This window comes from Ammospiza caudacuta, chromosome Z (assembly GCF_027887145.1).
Source record: "Ammospiza caudacuta isolate bAmmCau1 chromosome Z, bAmmCau1.pri, whole genome shotgun sequence".
Lineage (NCBI taxonomy): Eukaryota > Metazoa > Chordata > Aves > Passeriformes > Passerellidae > Ammospiza > Ammospiza caudacuta.
In genome coordinates, this window is record NC_080632.1 from 3,617,068 (window position 1) to 3,633,049 (window position 15,982).

General features: G+C 37.6%; 1 protein-coding gene across 3 annotated transcripts in view; it reads left to right on the plus strand.

Annotated features, from left to right (window-relative positions):
• The window catches only part of FBN2 (fibrillin 2), a 123,210-nt gene that overhangs the window by 83,504 nt on the left and 23,724 nt on the right, over positions 1-15,982 (plus strand). For all 3 annotated transcript variants that reach the window (XM_058823252.1, XM_058823253.1, XM_058823254.1), the window contains 12 exons: positions 922-1,044; positions 2,249-2,371; positions 3,927-4,052; positions 6,641-6,763; positions 6,988-7,110; positions 7,392-7,553; positions 8,495-8,563; positions 9,224-9,349; positions 10,041-10,166; positions 10,680-10,832; positions 14,899-14,967; positions 15,501-15,626. In XM_058823252.1, coding sequence (XP_058679235.1) covers positions 922-1,044; positions 2,249-2,371; positions 3,927-4,052; positions 6,641-6,763; positions 6,988-7,110; positions 7,392-7,553; positions 8,495-8,563; positions 9,224-9,349; positions 10,041-10,166; positions 10,680-10,832; positions 14,899-14,967; positions 15,501-15,626 — 1,449 coding nt within the window. The remainder of the gene's footprint in view (positions 1-921; positions 1,045-2,248; positions 2,372-3,926; positions 4,053-6,640; positions 6,764-6,987; positions 7,111-7,391; positions 7,554-8,494; positions 8,564-9,223; positions 9,350-10,040; positions 10,167-10,679; positions 10,833-14,898; positions 14,968-15,500; positions 15,627-15,982) is intronic.

The following is a 15,982-nucleotide window of genomic DNA, read 5'->3' on the forward strand; positions in this document are numbered from 1 at the left end:
CATACCTTGGTTGGCTTCCAGGTAAAATAAATGCACAAGTGTTCACACACAAGAGAGAGCTTGGTATCTGTATATATTTGTATATATATGAGTGTTTCACATCTGCTAGCATGTGCCAGAGTTTTAAAGGGAGTGTTCCTTCACCAGTATCAATGCTGGAGGCCCACTGCAAACTGATTTTAAAGATTTTGGCAGCACAGGTTATGTGAACACCCCTGTTACAGAGCTGGGCTTGGGGTGGCAAGGCTGCACTTGTGTTGGAAGTTTTTTATCAGTGCTCATTTTTCACATGCACCTGGAGGATGAACTCATCTCCACTCAAGCTCCAGGAAATGGCCTCGTGATCTAAGGGAAGAACAAGAGGGGAAAAAAAAAGTTACAAAATCCTTCAACCTCTGCCAACAATTTTTAAAGTTCTGTAGGCATAATCACTCCACAAATTCTGTGATATTTGAGCAGTACCTTTTCTTCCACATGCTCTCCATGGCTCATCCAAAAGAAGTTGACAGAATTTCTCCTACAATTTTGTGTTTAGGCATATGTTCTATAACTACTACAGCCATGGGTGTATAATTATTTTTATGACTGAAAGGTGTCTTTGCACCCAAAGACCTCATCCCAGTTTTAGACATAAAGAGATCAGCATATTTCATATTTCTGGAAAAGAGTGTTAATTTCATGCTGAAAAGCAGTTGTAGGAAAGTGGACTGATTGTCATGTTTGCAAACAAAAAGCAAAAATGAAATGCAATTGTCACTCCTTTTTACTAATACAGAGTATGAAATAGCTTGCTTGAATTCTTCTAAGTTCTTAAACATTTGTTTTTTAAAGGGCTGCAAACCCTCACAGTGGAAATATGGAAAAGGAGCAGAATTTTTAATATTCTGATGTAAATACTGATAGTTTGTTTTGTGCTTGTAGATGTGAATGAGTGTGAAATTGCAGCTCACAACTGTGACATGCATGCCTCATGTGTCAATGTGCCAGGAAGTTTTAAATGCAGCTGCAGAGAAGGTTGGGTTGGAAATGGCATTAAATGTATTGGTAAGTACAAGGAAAACAAAGATTTTTTTCTCTCTCTCCCCACTCCTTTTTTTTTCTTTTTCTGAAAGCATATAACGTGACTGTGGGATTAGTCCATTGGAAACAAAGAATTATTCTTCTGTCTGCTGTTGCCTGTGGGTATGAAAGATTCTTAGGTTTCACAGATTGGTTTTCTAAGAAAAAAATTAAGATTTGCTATCTCTGACACTTGATGCTGTAACATCTTTCCAAATTCACTACATATTTTACAAAGTTTATATACAACTGCTACTAGAATGTGCAAAAAAACCACCCAAACCCAGAAATTAAATAGATTTCGTTTTATTGTTTCTAGTCAGTCAGATATTTCCAGACCTTCAAACATTTTTTTGTAAATGTCTTGTAATTTATCTGATTTGTAGACCCTGATGTAAACCAGATTGGGACTGGAGGGGTGGGAAACCTGTATCTGCATTTGCTGGGCTGCTGTAATTGTGTATGTCCCCTTGCCTTCCTCTTTCAGTTTGATGGGTAAAAGATTGTAATACTTGCTTTTTGTTTTCAGAACTTTTTGGATCTATGGAAGATAAGGCTTTATTGGTGTGATCTGCTAAAAAAATTACCTTATTATGAGATTTCTTGATTTTTCTTCTTTTTTTCTTCTTTTTTCTTTTTTTTCTTCTCTTTTTCTTCTTTTTTTTCTTCTTTTTTTCTTCGTTTCTTTTTTCTTCTTTTTTTTCTTTTTTTAATTTGTTTCTTTTTTTTCTTCTTTCTTTTCTTTTTTCTTTTTTTTTTTTTTTTTTCATACATATTAACATCCAAGTGAATAACTTGCCTCAACTCTCATGGGCTTGCATTGTTTTCACTTTCTTCTATTACTTGAGGAGACTTCCTAAATAAGTGGCAGTTTTTTACCTCACCGCATTTCTTTGGATCAGTTTCCTTTTTTTAAAACTAATTTTAACTTTAAGCTCATTAACAGGACATTAACATCCAAGTAATGAGCCAGCCGAATTCCATCTGTTGCTCAGAAATATTTTTCCCAGTCCCACCCGCTGTAATTTAAAGGAAGACGTATTAAAGTGGAGTCACTATAGATTGACCCTGTACCATCGAATACTAAATATGTGTATTTGTGGAGATATAAATCAAGTTTGCAGTGCTGCTGGTTATCTTGGCAGTCAATTAGCAGCCAGTGTACTAATTGCTGTGCTGCTGCCTGCAGATGTTGATGAATGCTCCAAGGGGACGCAGCGGTGCAGCGCCCACGCCCAGTGTGTGAACAGCCCGGGCTCCTACCACTGTGCCTGTGCAGAGGGATTCACTGGAGATGGCTTCACCTGCTCTGGTAAGGGCTTTGGTGACACCTGACTTGTCCCTGGTGCTTCTTCTCTTGTGTGGAACCTTTGTGAGTTAGACCTAAGCCCACAGTGCAAGACGATGAATGTGAAAATGTAATTTAAGATCAAGATGCTCCCTGTCTGTCCTGTGTAAGAAATGGTGTCAGAGGCACCTGATTGTTCTTTGATTTGTGTCCCAGTTGGATTCACCACGTCCATTTTTAGGGGAAATTCCTGCTGCTTCTTCCTCCTCCTCATCTTTGTGCCAATTATTTTGAATACGCATGTCCTGCTTCCAGCAGTGCCTCTAGTCAAGAACACCAAATGCCAGCTCTATTACAGTTCTCTGGCATAATCTATTTTCCCATCACTTTTCTGTTAGAACAGGATGTGATTATTAAATAGGACTTTTTAAAAAGCAAAACAAACTGCGGTTAAAAAACATTGCCCATGCAATTAAATTTGTAGGTGAGAGTGGACATTGTTATTCACACAGCAAGTGACTCAAAATAAACTAATATTTATTATATCAAGTGTAAAGATTTTATATTAAGTATTAATTACTGTGTCTTGGGTTACTCTGGTCTTTATCACTTACAGGGTGGAGATAGAACATTATCTCTGCTGTCAACTTTTAACACAGCCTCTATTTGGTCACCATATTTAAAGGGCTGAAGAATTGCATCCTAATTATATTAAAATACCTAGAAAACTACTGTGAATATATTCATTCTTGGCTAACTGGCTAATTACAAACAAAAATTAATTTAAAGCTTAGAAACAAGGTTTTCTGATTAGTCGTGAGGTGTTTTATTTGAGAATAAAGACCTTCAAATATGACTTGGTTTGGTATTTCAGATTTTTGGTTCATGAGCACAATGTTTTATCCCTATATTGAGCTTCTGGGTTTCTCTAAAAATCAGATGTAATGCTAATTATGGACTAATAAAATGAAGAAAGCTTGTAAAATCCTTTTCGGACAATCATAACAATACCTGACAAAATTATCACTTCTTACGATGACTGCAATGGTGAATGCCCTCCCTTGCCATTCTCTTTCTTTATAGCTCTTTTGGGTCATACTAGGAGAATTTCTGGTGTGCAAGCAGTACTTGTAATGTTCCTCACCCTCAAAGAATATATTCTAAAATGAATATTATTATAATTTTCTATGTATTATTTAGGAAAATTTCCCTTTGAACATTTTTCCTGACAAAATAGCATAGCAATATATACCAAGAGGCAAAATTTTGACATTTTAAGCAAGGTATTTAACTTCTTTGTCAAGATTATTCAAAACTGAATCTTAAAAGCCTACATTATTTAAAAAATTTTCATCTGTTAGTGAAAAACAAGGAGTAAGGAATCGTGGCAAGGTGAAAGGAATAATTTTGTACACTGTGTTTGCTTTTCTGCATTCTTTCAATTTACTTCAGGATACAAGTGTTCTGTTTTATACCTTCGGCGCTCACCAGCGCTGTTATTTTGAGCACCAGGACATATTTCTGTGCATTTCTGCTGGTGAAGCCTGTGGCTCCAGAGATGCTTTCCTGTCTTCCACAGATGTCGATGAGTGTGCAGAGGACGTGGAGCTGTGTGGGAACGGGCAGTGCCTGAACGCGCCCGGCGCGTTCCGCTGCGAGTGCGAGATGGGCTTCACCCCTGCCTCCGACAGCAGGTCCTGCCAAGGTGAGCTCCTGCTCCTGCTGTTCCTGCTGCTGCTGCCTCAGCTCTGCCCTCTGAGCTGCTCTGAAGCAAAGAGCAACCAGCAGAGCCTCAGCCTGGAAGCAGAGAAAGCAGCACTTGTTTCATGTACAAGGGATTTCTCCGGTGTGCGTGTGACCGTGTTCACAGGGGTGTTATGTTGAGGGAAGAGACGAGGATTTGACTTTATGTTTCAGAAGGGTTGATTTATTATTTTATGATATATATATATATTACATTAAACCTATACTAAAAGAATAGAAGAAAAGATTTCATCAGAAGGCTGGCTAAGAATAGAATAGGAAAGAATGAATAACAAAGGCTCTGTCTCAGACAGAGAGTCCGAGCCAGCTGACTGTGATTGGCCATTAATTAGAAACAACCACGTGAGCCCAATCACAGATGCACCTGTTGCATTCCACAGCAGCAGATAACCATTGTTTACATTTTGTTCCTGAGGCCTCCCAGCTTCTCAGGAGGAGAAATCCTAAGGAAAGGATTTTTCATAAAAGATGTCTGTGACAGGTGTGGATTATGTTGGGAGGTTGCTTTCATCTTTATTGTGATGTTTTCCTGGCTTTCACCCATAAATCCCAGAACAGAGGTTTGCTTCAGCAATTTTTGTAATTTTTTTTTTTTAATTCCTTTTGGTCACTATTGGATAGTGTGCAGAAAATCCTCTGTTATCTTTCTAATCCAGTTCAGCTTCTATTCCCTATTGTGTTCTTTTACCTTTTGTTTTTGTTGTTTAATATGGCTGTATAGTAAATGAAAACATTTTAGCCGGTGTCCCAAAGCTTTTAACTTACTTCATATTTAATGGTGAAAACCACATAACATCTTTGGAAGTGAAAATTCTTGGTGAGATACGATAAACAGGTTTCAAAATATAATCTCTAAGATTCAGTCCAGAGCGTGGCATGTTCCAGCATTCAGGTGTACATGTATGAATCAGGTTTCAGAATAATTCAGGTGCTTCTGAGGAATTACCTGTGCCACAGTCAGGTTTGTTAATCATTATCAAGTATTGTCAGTCATCTTTACTGAATTTCTTTGCGCAGCTGATTTGTATTACATGGTGCCAGTGGTCTAATAAAAATCCCCTAATAGATCCAATCTATTCCAGCCAACCAATAAAGTGTTCCAAACTGACAATAATGTCCAAAAGCAATGTAATTCTCTAAATTTTGGGTCAATGTGTTGGAGAATTTGGGTCCAAAAATTGAAGGATTTTGGAGAAATACTTAATATGTTACTGTGATTACAGCAGAGATCTGAAATCATTCCATTGATTAAATTGTGCTGTTGGAGAACTAAAATATCTGGGTGCTGAATTCTTAAAATAAGTTAGCTTTTATTTCTATAATTTTGAGGTTGATATATTAATCTGTACTATGATAAGAAGAGTCCTTTGCTGATTTCTACAATCAAGAGGCAAAATCCAGTCTTGATTTGGTGAAATAATGGTAATAAAAATTATTAATCCACTTTCTTCAGAAGTCTCTTGAGATGTCAGTACATTAGCTTCTCAATGACCTGATTTGGAGGTTCATTCCATGGCTGTACTCCAGGGTATTTAGAAATTTTATTTTCCAGATGAAATTGACTCAGCACTTTTGGATGTTAGCCATTTATTTTCCCCAAAAAAAGTATCTTTCAAATGGTCTTCAGAATTTAACCTTTCTCATATATTACCATGAAAAGGCATTTTATCACTTCTTAGCCTCTGGCTGAGGTAATCCAGCCAGGTTAAAAGTAGATATTTTATTACTGTAATAATTTTAATACCCCTTTTGCACATCTTGTGCAATATTAGTTCATCAACAGAGCACTGTACTCAGGATTTCAAATTAAGATTTGGCTGTGCTTTGTAAAATGATATTAATGCTTTCCACTTCCCTGACTGTGCTAAAAATAATTCACTAATACGTGCCAGGACAGCATTTGCCTTTTCCACAGCTGCTTTATTCTGGCAACTTAAAAAGTCCTGCTGTCTGACAGTACATGGAGGGGTTTTTTTTCCACTCCTATCCTACTTACTTTCAGCTCAGAAGTCTTTTACAGTTTGTGCCTAAAGCCATGGCTCTGCAGTCGGTGGTGTCAGTGTTCATCTCCTTTCCACACTGCAGCTGACAAAATCATCCAATTTTCTGTCAGTGTCTTTCAGCTTGATTTCATCTTCAATTTAGATGAGCGTGCAGTCCTTTAGATGCATTTTAGCTCATCTGTATGTAGTTACTACATAACTATTTCAATGTGGGCTTGAGAAAATCATAGATAATTCTTATACTTCCTGTATTCCTATTTTCCCTGTGTTTGTCCTCCAAGGAGATAGGACTTTTGATGCCTACACACTCTCTTTCTTCTTATTAAACTTTCTGTACAATTACAAATTCACAAATAGAAATTTTATGTAGTATTCTACAAACTCAGAAATGTTAGTTTTTAAAATATTTTGCATGTGTCTCCTTTTGCTTTTATGGTGCTGTGACACGTAACAACAAGAACAGCAATAATAATAACAGTAATGTGGTAAAGCTGTGTAACTTTCTGATTTAAATACATTCCTTCAGACACAGATGAATGCTCCTTCCAGAATATTTGTGTGTTTGGCACCTGCAATAATCTCCCAGGAATGTTTCGTTGTATCTGTGATGATGGCTATGAACTGGATAGAACTGGGGGAAATTGCACAGGTAAGTCATTGCTTTTCAGAAATACATCAGCAAAAAGGGTGGCTTCTTAAATATGAAGATGAACAAGGTTTATTTGTAATCATTTGGCGAATTATTTTTAAGACTCTACTTCAGTTTCAGCTGAAATGCACTCGCATTTGAAACTTTCTAAGTTGTCTTAGAAAGTAAAATTATTATTTTCTGTCCAATGAACAGATTTTTGAATGTGGATTTTCGTGTTTTAGATATTGATGAATGTGCTGATCCCATTAATTGTGTTAATGGTCTTTGTGTAAACACTCCTGGAAGATATGAGTGTAATTGTCCTCCAGACTTCCAGCTGAATCCTACTGGAGTGGGTTGTGTGGGTAAGTGAAAAGCTTCCTCAGCTATCACTTTAAAAATCACTGCTTTTATGCAAATAAGATAGAAAAATAGCAATTCCACCATTCTGCATATCCTGTTACATAGTTTTTTAGCGCTCTCTGTCTCAACATCAATAACTATCAATGTTCTTGAAGTGCCAATGGCTTCAAGAACACACTGTTACCTGAATTCCTCCTTCTTGGTATGAAATTGCAGATGAGTGCCTGCGGTTCTTTGCCTGGATCTTGGTGTGCAGCTGTAACCACGTGTGTTTTTTGCACAGATAACCGTGTGGGCAGCTGCTACCTGAAGTTTGGGCCGAGAGGGGACGGGGGCCTGTCCTGCAGCACAGAGATTGGGGTCGGAGTCACTCGCTCCTCGTGCTGCTGCTCGCTGGGAAAGGCCTGGGGCAACCCCTGTGAGACCTGTCCCCCTGTCAACAGCAGTAAGGAAATGTCCTCACCTTCCCCTGGTGCTGCCTTGTTTCACAAGGGGTGGAAAAGGAATGTGCAGTCCCTGACGTTGGTCATTCAAGTCAAATTTCACGTTGGAGGGACCAGGGGTGTGGGCCTGAGCATCACAGATCTGACCTTTAGTCTTGTGTAACTGACTTGGTGCCTGTTCTCACACTAATAAATCACCTTTAGAAGGCGCTTCCCACCAGGCCAGGTGATACTTTGGGTAGTTTTGGACACTTTATTTTGCTGTTACTCTTCTCCCATTAAAAAAAAAAAAAGAAAAGAAAATTACAGATAAGAGTGAAATAGAATGCATACATCTGCTGGGCATTTTTGCTCAGCAGCTCCAAGCTGGTAAGGAAATAAATTCATTATGCTTTGAAATCAAATCATGGCTTTAATTTGGAGGGCTTCATTATTCTCCAAAACAGAATGTTGATAACTGTTGTTGTGTATGTATAAGTCGCTCTTCAATACTTTAGAAACTCTTACTTAATAATAGTTGTCAGCTTTGAAGGTCTCTAATGAATAATGCAACACAAATGTCGAGTGTGTTGTTCATACATAAGAATAGGAATTACAAGTTTGACGCTTACCTTTATCAGTGGCATACTGACATTTCATATTAAAGAACTAATCAAAACAGAAAATATGTGCTTCTGTAAGGACACAGTATGGAAAAATCAAATTGTGCCTGCCTCAAGAGTATCTGAATTATGGTAATAAAAGAAAGCAGAAGTCCTCATTTTACGTTGGTTTTCTCTTAATCTAATGCACATGTTTTATTTACTGTGAATAGGTCAAAAAAGTAGAAACCAAATGACTGTAGGGAATAACAGCCATTAAAAACACAAGTGATATTTTGTGATTCTGTTGCATAATTTTATTTTTTATGGGACTAACATGTCTCTTTTATATTTTACTTCAGCTGAATACAATACTCTCTGTCCAGGGGGAGAGGGATTCAGACCAAATCCCATCACTATTATTTTAGAAGGTGAGTTTCTTATGAATGACTGCGATGATTGATATTGTCAATAATAGAAAAAAGGGGTCATCTTTGAAGAGGAACTGCATTTTTTCAAAAATCAGTATATTTAGTGCGAAGCTAAAACAACTGTTTATGTGAATTGGGAAACAGCATGAAAAGACACACAGCAAAAGAATATTAAAGAAGTCCAACACCATTTCAGTAGGAGAACAGTCTGGTGCATACCTTTTGTGTGCTTCCTTACTTTAACTGGATTTCAAAATTGGGCCCTGAAGGATAAGTCATTTATGAAAATTACAGCTCGTCAGCAGAAAGTGCAAATGTCAGGAAATATTCATCAGGCAAAGCAGCTCTGGTTCCAATAAGTGGGCAGAAGTGAGGATTTAGATGCCAGAATCCTGTAAACAGCAATAGAACATTGGGCTTAACAAGCTGAAACTGCTCCTTAAGGGCTGTTTGAATGGAAGAGAATGAGCATCTTATCCATGCATTCCTGGAGAGCAATTTAGAAGCAAAAAAGAAAAAAAAAAACCAAAAAAGCCACACATGTCAGTTCAAAGCTACTAGTTCGCAAAATTTCAGGGCAGTACTTAAATTCTCTTCTTTCTTTTCATTGTGGAATGAAAATATGGTGAGTTGTGTTTTTTTTTTCCCTTCTGTTTTCAGACATTGATGAATGTCAGGAGCTGCCAGGCCTCTGCCAAGGTGGAAATTGCATCAACACTTTTGGCAGCTTCCAGTGTGAATGCCCAAAAGGTTACTACCTCAGTGAAGAGACAAGAATCTGTGAAGGTTGGGTCCTTTAAAGCCTCTTTCTCTGTCACAGTGCAGTTATTATGAAAACCACTGCTTTTTAGCCTTAAATCCATAAGTGGGCATGGTACACCCCACCCTTACCTAGAGTATTCCCTAAAATTATTATCTTTGGCACCAGTGATACAATTAGTACAAAGCCTGGAATAGAACACTTGGATATATTAATATTTATTTTAGATATTAGACCTCAGCCACCTGTATTCAGCAAACTAAGGGGTTATTAATGATTTCTGGCTTCTCACCCTGCAAGTTTTATGATGCTCTCTGCATTTTGGATGTGAGAGTACCAGTTTAATTTACTCACTATGAAGTAAAGTTCATACTGGTTTTCCTTTTGTGTTTGAGAGTTTTTGTAACTGTTAAAACCAAAATTGTAAATTGACCCTAAACAGTGACTAACCCCGCTCTGAGAAGAAGGTGTGAATGTCTTTTGTGAAGTTGATTTCAGTGGCAAGTTAGGAACTTATTCACTATGTTGTCTTGCACTTAAGAGAACTAAGGCTAAACTAAGAGGTTAAAATCAGAGCTGTATTTTTCATGCTGTTCTTTAAATGAAGGATTTTTGTTATCTTGGCATGGTTAATTATGGTTGTGTTCCTCAGAAATATTTGCTTGGCCTTGGACCTCCTCTCCCTCATTAACTGGAGTGTTTTTTCTTGTTTTCTAGATATTGATGAGTGTGTTGCACACCCTGGTGTCTGTGGTCCTGGCACCTGCTACAACACCTTGGGGAACTACACCTGCATTTGCCCCCCTGAATATATGCAGGTGAACGGAGGACACAACTGCATGGGTATGCAAAATGTCATCTTTACTAGAACTGCAAGATTATCAGGCTGTTTGAGGCCCAGACCCTGTGCTTTGTGTTTATTTTGACTGTTTTTAGCTCCCAGCTGATGTCATGTTGTCAGGAAAGAGATCCCTGTGATTGGCCTGCAACATTTAGGGGCTCTTGCTCCCTAACAGGACTCACTGTTCACTGGTTTATTTCAGCTGATCATTTCCAAATGGTGGGGTTTACCATACAAATGGATCTGTTGAGTGTCCGCACTGTGTTTATGGTTTCCTAGGAGTTTGTCTTTTTCCCCTTTGTGCCTTTAAATCAAAACAGAAAATATGTCACACAAGCCTAAAGCAAAGACTGTGGATTACATCAATCCTTAAATTGTTTTTTAATGCCTGTGTTTATGTTGCATTCAGAGAACTGAGTTAATGAATCTTGGTTTGGTAGGGGGTTGATATTTACATAATATCACAATTATCATCATGTTGGCTACTTCATAAGTGCTTCTTTTCTCACATCCAGACATGAGGAAAAGCTTTTGCTACAGAAGCTATAATGGAACCTCCTGTGAGAATGAGCTGCCCTTCAATGTGACCAAACGGATGTGCTGCTGCACATACAATATTGGGAAAGCCTGGAACAAACCTTGTGAGCCGTGTCCAACTCCAGGAACAGGTAAAGCCTTCTGTGGTCACCCCATTTTGTTACTTTTTATGCTTATCTGCTGCTTTGACCTATTAACTAAAGTAAACATTTCATCCCAAGGGAACTTTTACTGAGCAGTAATACTGGTCTTGAAGGTACTGGCTGACCAGAGATACCATCAAAAATGGGTTTTTTTCTAAATGTAGGAAGCCTTTCTAGGTTTTTCAGCTGTCTCACATTTGATCTATGATCTGCTTGGTTGCATTTACATCTCCTCTGCTGAAGGTGACTGAACTTGCAAAAATTGCCCAATAAGTATGGCATTGCAACAGGAATTAAAAAATTCTATTCTGTAAATGGAGGTGAAAATAATAAAGGACAGTTCATTTTCAGTCAGTCTTTATGGAATTGTTTTGCTGGAATAAGACATCCCTGAAAGCTCAACTTGGAACAGTCATTGGTGGGAGAATCACCAATTCAGAGGGAAACCTGACATCCACTGAAATATTCTTTACATTTGGAAAAAGGAAAAAAGATGCTTAGATAAAACTAAAAAACTCATGTGCCTGTTTTGTACAAACACAGTTTATTGTTTAATATACTTGCCCCAGGTTTACTGGTTTAGTGTCACTTAATCTATGCCTCTGGTGCTGTGATTTTAATATAATTTATCATTTTAGTGTAAAGAATTTATTACTTCCATTCAAAGTGGGGTATCCTGGTGATTTGAGGTAAAAACCAGATAATTTAAGAAAGATTTTCCCTCACAGTAAAGAGGAGGAAAATGGGACTGAAAAGAAGAGGGAACTGCCTTTTCCTTCTTAAACAGGAGGAGGGAGAATGAAGGAATGCTCCTAGCAGGAATGGGAAATGGAAATAAACTGGAGAGAGGAAATACATGTTTGCTACCACAGAGAGCTCATGAAATTTTTTCCCATAGTTATTTATCTAAATGTTATAAAATCGTCACCATGGTGACAACATGACGAGAAGATTACAGCAAACTGCTAGCAGGGATTCATACAATTAATGCTCTTGGGTGGAAGAAAGAATTCTCCTTTTAGATTTCTGACACTCAAATTTTCAAAAACTCCTGCAGCTTTTAATGATTTGTTAAAACCAGAATTGCTTGGTATTGCAAGCAGTTATGGGGTTGAAATATTTCCTGAAATATTTCAGTGTTGCATTGTTAGCTTTTCTAAATGGCTGTACTGTTTTTGCAGGCATGGTTGAACCTTTTTCACCATGAAAAGGGATTGTGTGGGGGATCAAACACAGCTTCCAAGTGGAAATGGTTGAATAGCTGCACTTGTGTTCTATAATCAGTTGTTTTGCAATCTGGGTGAAGGCTGCACATCACAGACGGGTTGGGGTACACTGGCCTTACCCATGTCACCAGACTGAGCCCAGTGGCTCATTGGGGCCATTATTCTGCCCTGATGAGGATTGCAAGTGAACTTCACATGCCCATGCATTTGTCTTTTTTCCCTTGGTGAAGAGAGCTCTTTCTGCCTTTTTTCTCTGTTTATTCTTAGCAATCAGTCTCTGTTTGATGACTTTAAGTAGTAAAGACTGTTTTGTTTGAGTTTACACATTATGCAGATCATAACTGTTAGCATACAGACTTTAACCAGAAATAATAGTCCTTTTTTGTTTGGTTTTTTACCCAAAGAAGTGTAGAAAGCTGCTTCACTGTTACAAGGTAATGAAGAATGCAGAACTCTTCCAAGGTTTGGTAATTTCAGGAGTGCCTGATCTCAGGTTTTTTTCCTGTTATGTGACAGATCTTTTTGTCCTAAAAAATAGTGTAGTTACAAGTATATGGGGTTTTGGAATATTTTTAAAATATGATGCAAAGCCAGGCTTCCAGAAGGTAAATGTCTGGCATGCTTTTATGTGGATATTTTGGCAATTTGTATAAAGATATTTTCATACAATCCTTACCTAATTATATACCCTTTCTCTACACAGTAAAGACTGGGGAGAAAAATTGTGAAAAACTGAATTCACTGAAATTCATGAAACATGGAGGTAGCATAATAGAACTAAAGAGGTTCTTCAATCCTTGGAGGATCCTTCCTCAAACTCCCAGACCTGATGTGTCTTATCATGGAAGCAGGTGATCACACAGGTGATCCTAGTGTCCCACTAGGACAGGGTAGTGAGCACAGGGCTCTGTTTTTGTCTGGGTTATTTACTCACAGCCTTACTAACAGCAGTAAATGGCATAAATCTCCTTGCAGGAAAGAGCTAAGTTGCTAAGCCTCAAATCTTACACATAGGTAGTGTGTAAAATATATTAGTGTATTGTTATAGTAGCATGTATTAAAGATGTATCTGTGAAAGGGCAGTAAATTGCTGGATGGTAAAGCACTGTGGGAGACAGTTCTGTAGCCCTTTACCCTACACTGCAAAAATAACCTGGGTGAACATTAAGCAGGCATTAAAGAGTAGGACAGAAGAAAGTAGAAAATGCTGATGTTCAGATACACTGGATCTTGCTTGGCCTAGAGAAATGACCAAATATGTCTGAATGTGGGAAAAGATTTCTGCCAAATATCCTTCTGAGCAGCGATTACCTAAATTTGCCAAAAATTGGGATGTTTGGTGTAAAGGAGGCAAGAATTATTCAATTTATAATGGTAGTTAAACTTTTCAGAATCGTGAGCTGCTGAGGAGATGCCATTAAAATGCAGATGGTAAGAAACTCAAACTACAGCCAGTAAAGACTATAACTGCTCCAGATTAAAGAGCATTACTTGCAAGAATATAGAAGGAGCTCTTTGTTTTTCATGTTTTGGTGCTAGAATAATTTGTCAGCATTTCAGGTTTAGAGACAAATCAAAGGCAGGCTCTATACCCTTCCTTCTGTTGGGTAAAGAGTTTTCCTGTAGGTCCTCAGCAGCACCAACAGTGGACCAAGCACTCATGGAGGTCTGCAGATATTAAACTTCCAGAAACCCTTTGAATTTTATGTCCATCAGATGTTTTTGTAAATGTTACTCACTTTTTTGAAGGATATTTCACTTTAACCTAATTCCCTGAATGTAGAAATAACCTGCCACACACCTTGAAATGCTTCCTTGGCAGTAGTTTGGAAACTGAATATTGAAACATGCTTTTTCTGGATAGCATGAATGCTGATAGGATCTAAAAAGGTGCTGAATAGGATCTAAAAACGTGCATGGTTATTGTTTGCAAACTGTTCATTCAAACTGGTTGTGTCTTCACACTGGCATTGCTTCATTTCCCTCAAACAGGTACACATTCTTCTGGTTGTATTACGCAGTTTTGACATGCTTATAGTTGTAGGCCTCTCATTTTTTATATTTCTACCTAGATAAAAATTATTGCTGTAAATGTGTAATAACCTTTTGCCTGGAGAGCGCTTTTCTTCCGCTGAAGCCTCATCTGCAAAAATTAGTAGAATCCATGCCAGAAATTTTTCTCTGTATGTTGCAAACCCACTCAATTTAAAACAGCTTTCCTAGAAAACTGTAGCTTAATTTATTTTACACATCAAGCATTTCCCACTCTCCAAATGCAAAAAGAGGATATAGAAGGAGCATATTAAAAAAATGTGGGGCTTTTGGAGCATCTCTTTTTAAAGCACAATCTCAATTCTGCTGAACAGTTCAGAGGAACTGATCTGAAGTAATTCCAGAGAAAATAAAATAGATAGTATTGTGAAAGAAGCACAGGTACTGGTAAATTACATTTATTTCTCATATTTGAAAATGCTGCTGTAGATTCTGACTACAGATTCTTAGAAAACAGGAATAAACCGTAAGGACTTATGTTTAAAAAAACAACCGAACAAGCCAAACAAAACCAAAACCTGATTGTATGACTGCATTCTCAAATCAAACATTTACTCATGTGCCAAAAACTGCAAAGATTTGAGGAAAGTATGTTGCTATTTCAAGTTGCATTAATATTTTGGCAGTCTGAATTTTCAGTAGAAGCTATAGAAGAACAATTGCTCTCCTGAGTAGATTTGGCTTAAAACAGCTCTGGAGTAGCTGGGAAGACTACAAGTAATTATTGGGAGATGTATGCATTCCCTGAAAATGCATTGCTCTATATTTTGCTCTAGTTGAATTCAAGAGCCTGTGTGGAAATATTCCTGGCTTCACTTTTGACATCCATACTGGAAAAGCTGTTGGTAAGTTTCACCACTCTTACTTTATCCTAAAATTGTTTGGCATAATGTTTTTGTGCCTGCATAATGTTAACTAAAATAAGCATTTCATATATAAAGTTGTCAAATTTCATTTTGGACTTCCAGTGGTGACACAAATTGTGACCAATTTTTATGTAAAATGTTTCCTTCTTGTTTTTAACTTCTACATTTTGTTGTGCTGTTTTGTTCACTTGCCACCATTCGAGTTCATGATTTTGAGTTTTAGTCAATAAGTTAAAAAACTTTGCCTTCAAAAATACTGCGGAGCTTCTCTGCAGGATTGTCAGTTTTGCATCTTGGCCAATATTTAGTGTAACTCTGTTTTGATCAGTTCTTGAACTTCATGTGCCATTTTCTGTCACAATGGGCATATGTGTGGTTTTGTAACCTGTGTGTAATTTCTGTGGATTAAAGGGAACATCTCAACTCAGTTTTAAACGCAGTGAAAATGAGAATCCTTGCAGTGTGTAAAGACATGATGAACTGTACTTAGAAGTATCTCCTCTGCCTTTCAGACATTGATGAATGTAAGGAAATCCCAGGAATCTGTGCCAATGGAGTTTGCATCAATCAGATTGGCAGCTTCCGCTGTGAGTGCCCCACTGGATTCAGTTACAATGACCTGCTCCTGGTCTGTGAAGGTGACTTGAAATTTGGTTATTTTCTCCTTAGTCCCCTTAAACTTATCCTAAAGGGTGGGCGAACATTTAATTAATGTGGTTTTCAAAATTTAAGAGATAGACTCTGAGCTTTTGTAGGGCTTGAGGTTATAAATCAGTTTAGGTGCTTGTCTTTATTAGGGATGCACATGCACTGTATAAGATTTGTAAATGTTTTCTGTAATACCTCTAAATAGGTAGTCATTGCTTTTGTTTTGTTTTATTTTAGGGAGAAAATTTAATTCTTGTTCTTAGAATTTCTCAAAAAAATGTATCTTGGATTCTTTTTTCCAAATTGTGTCTCTTGTGCTACAGTTTTAGAGGCAGAGATATTCATA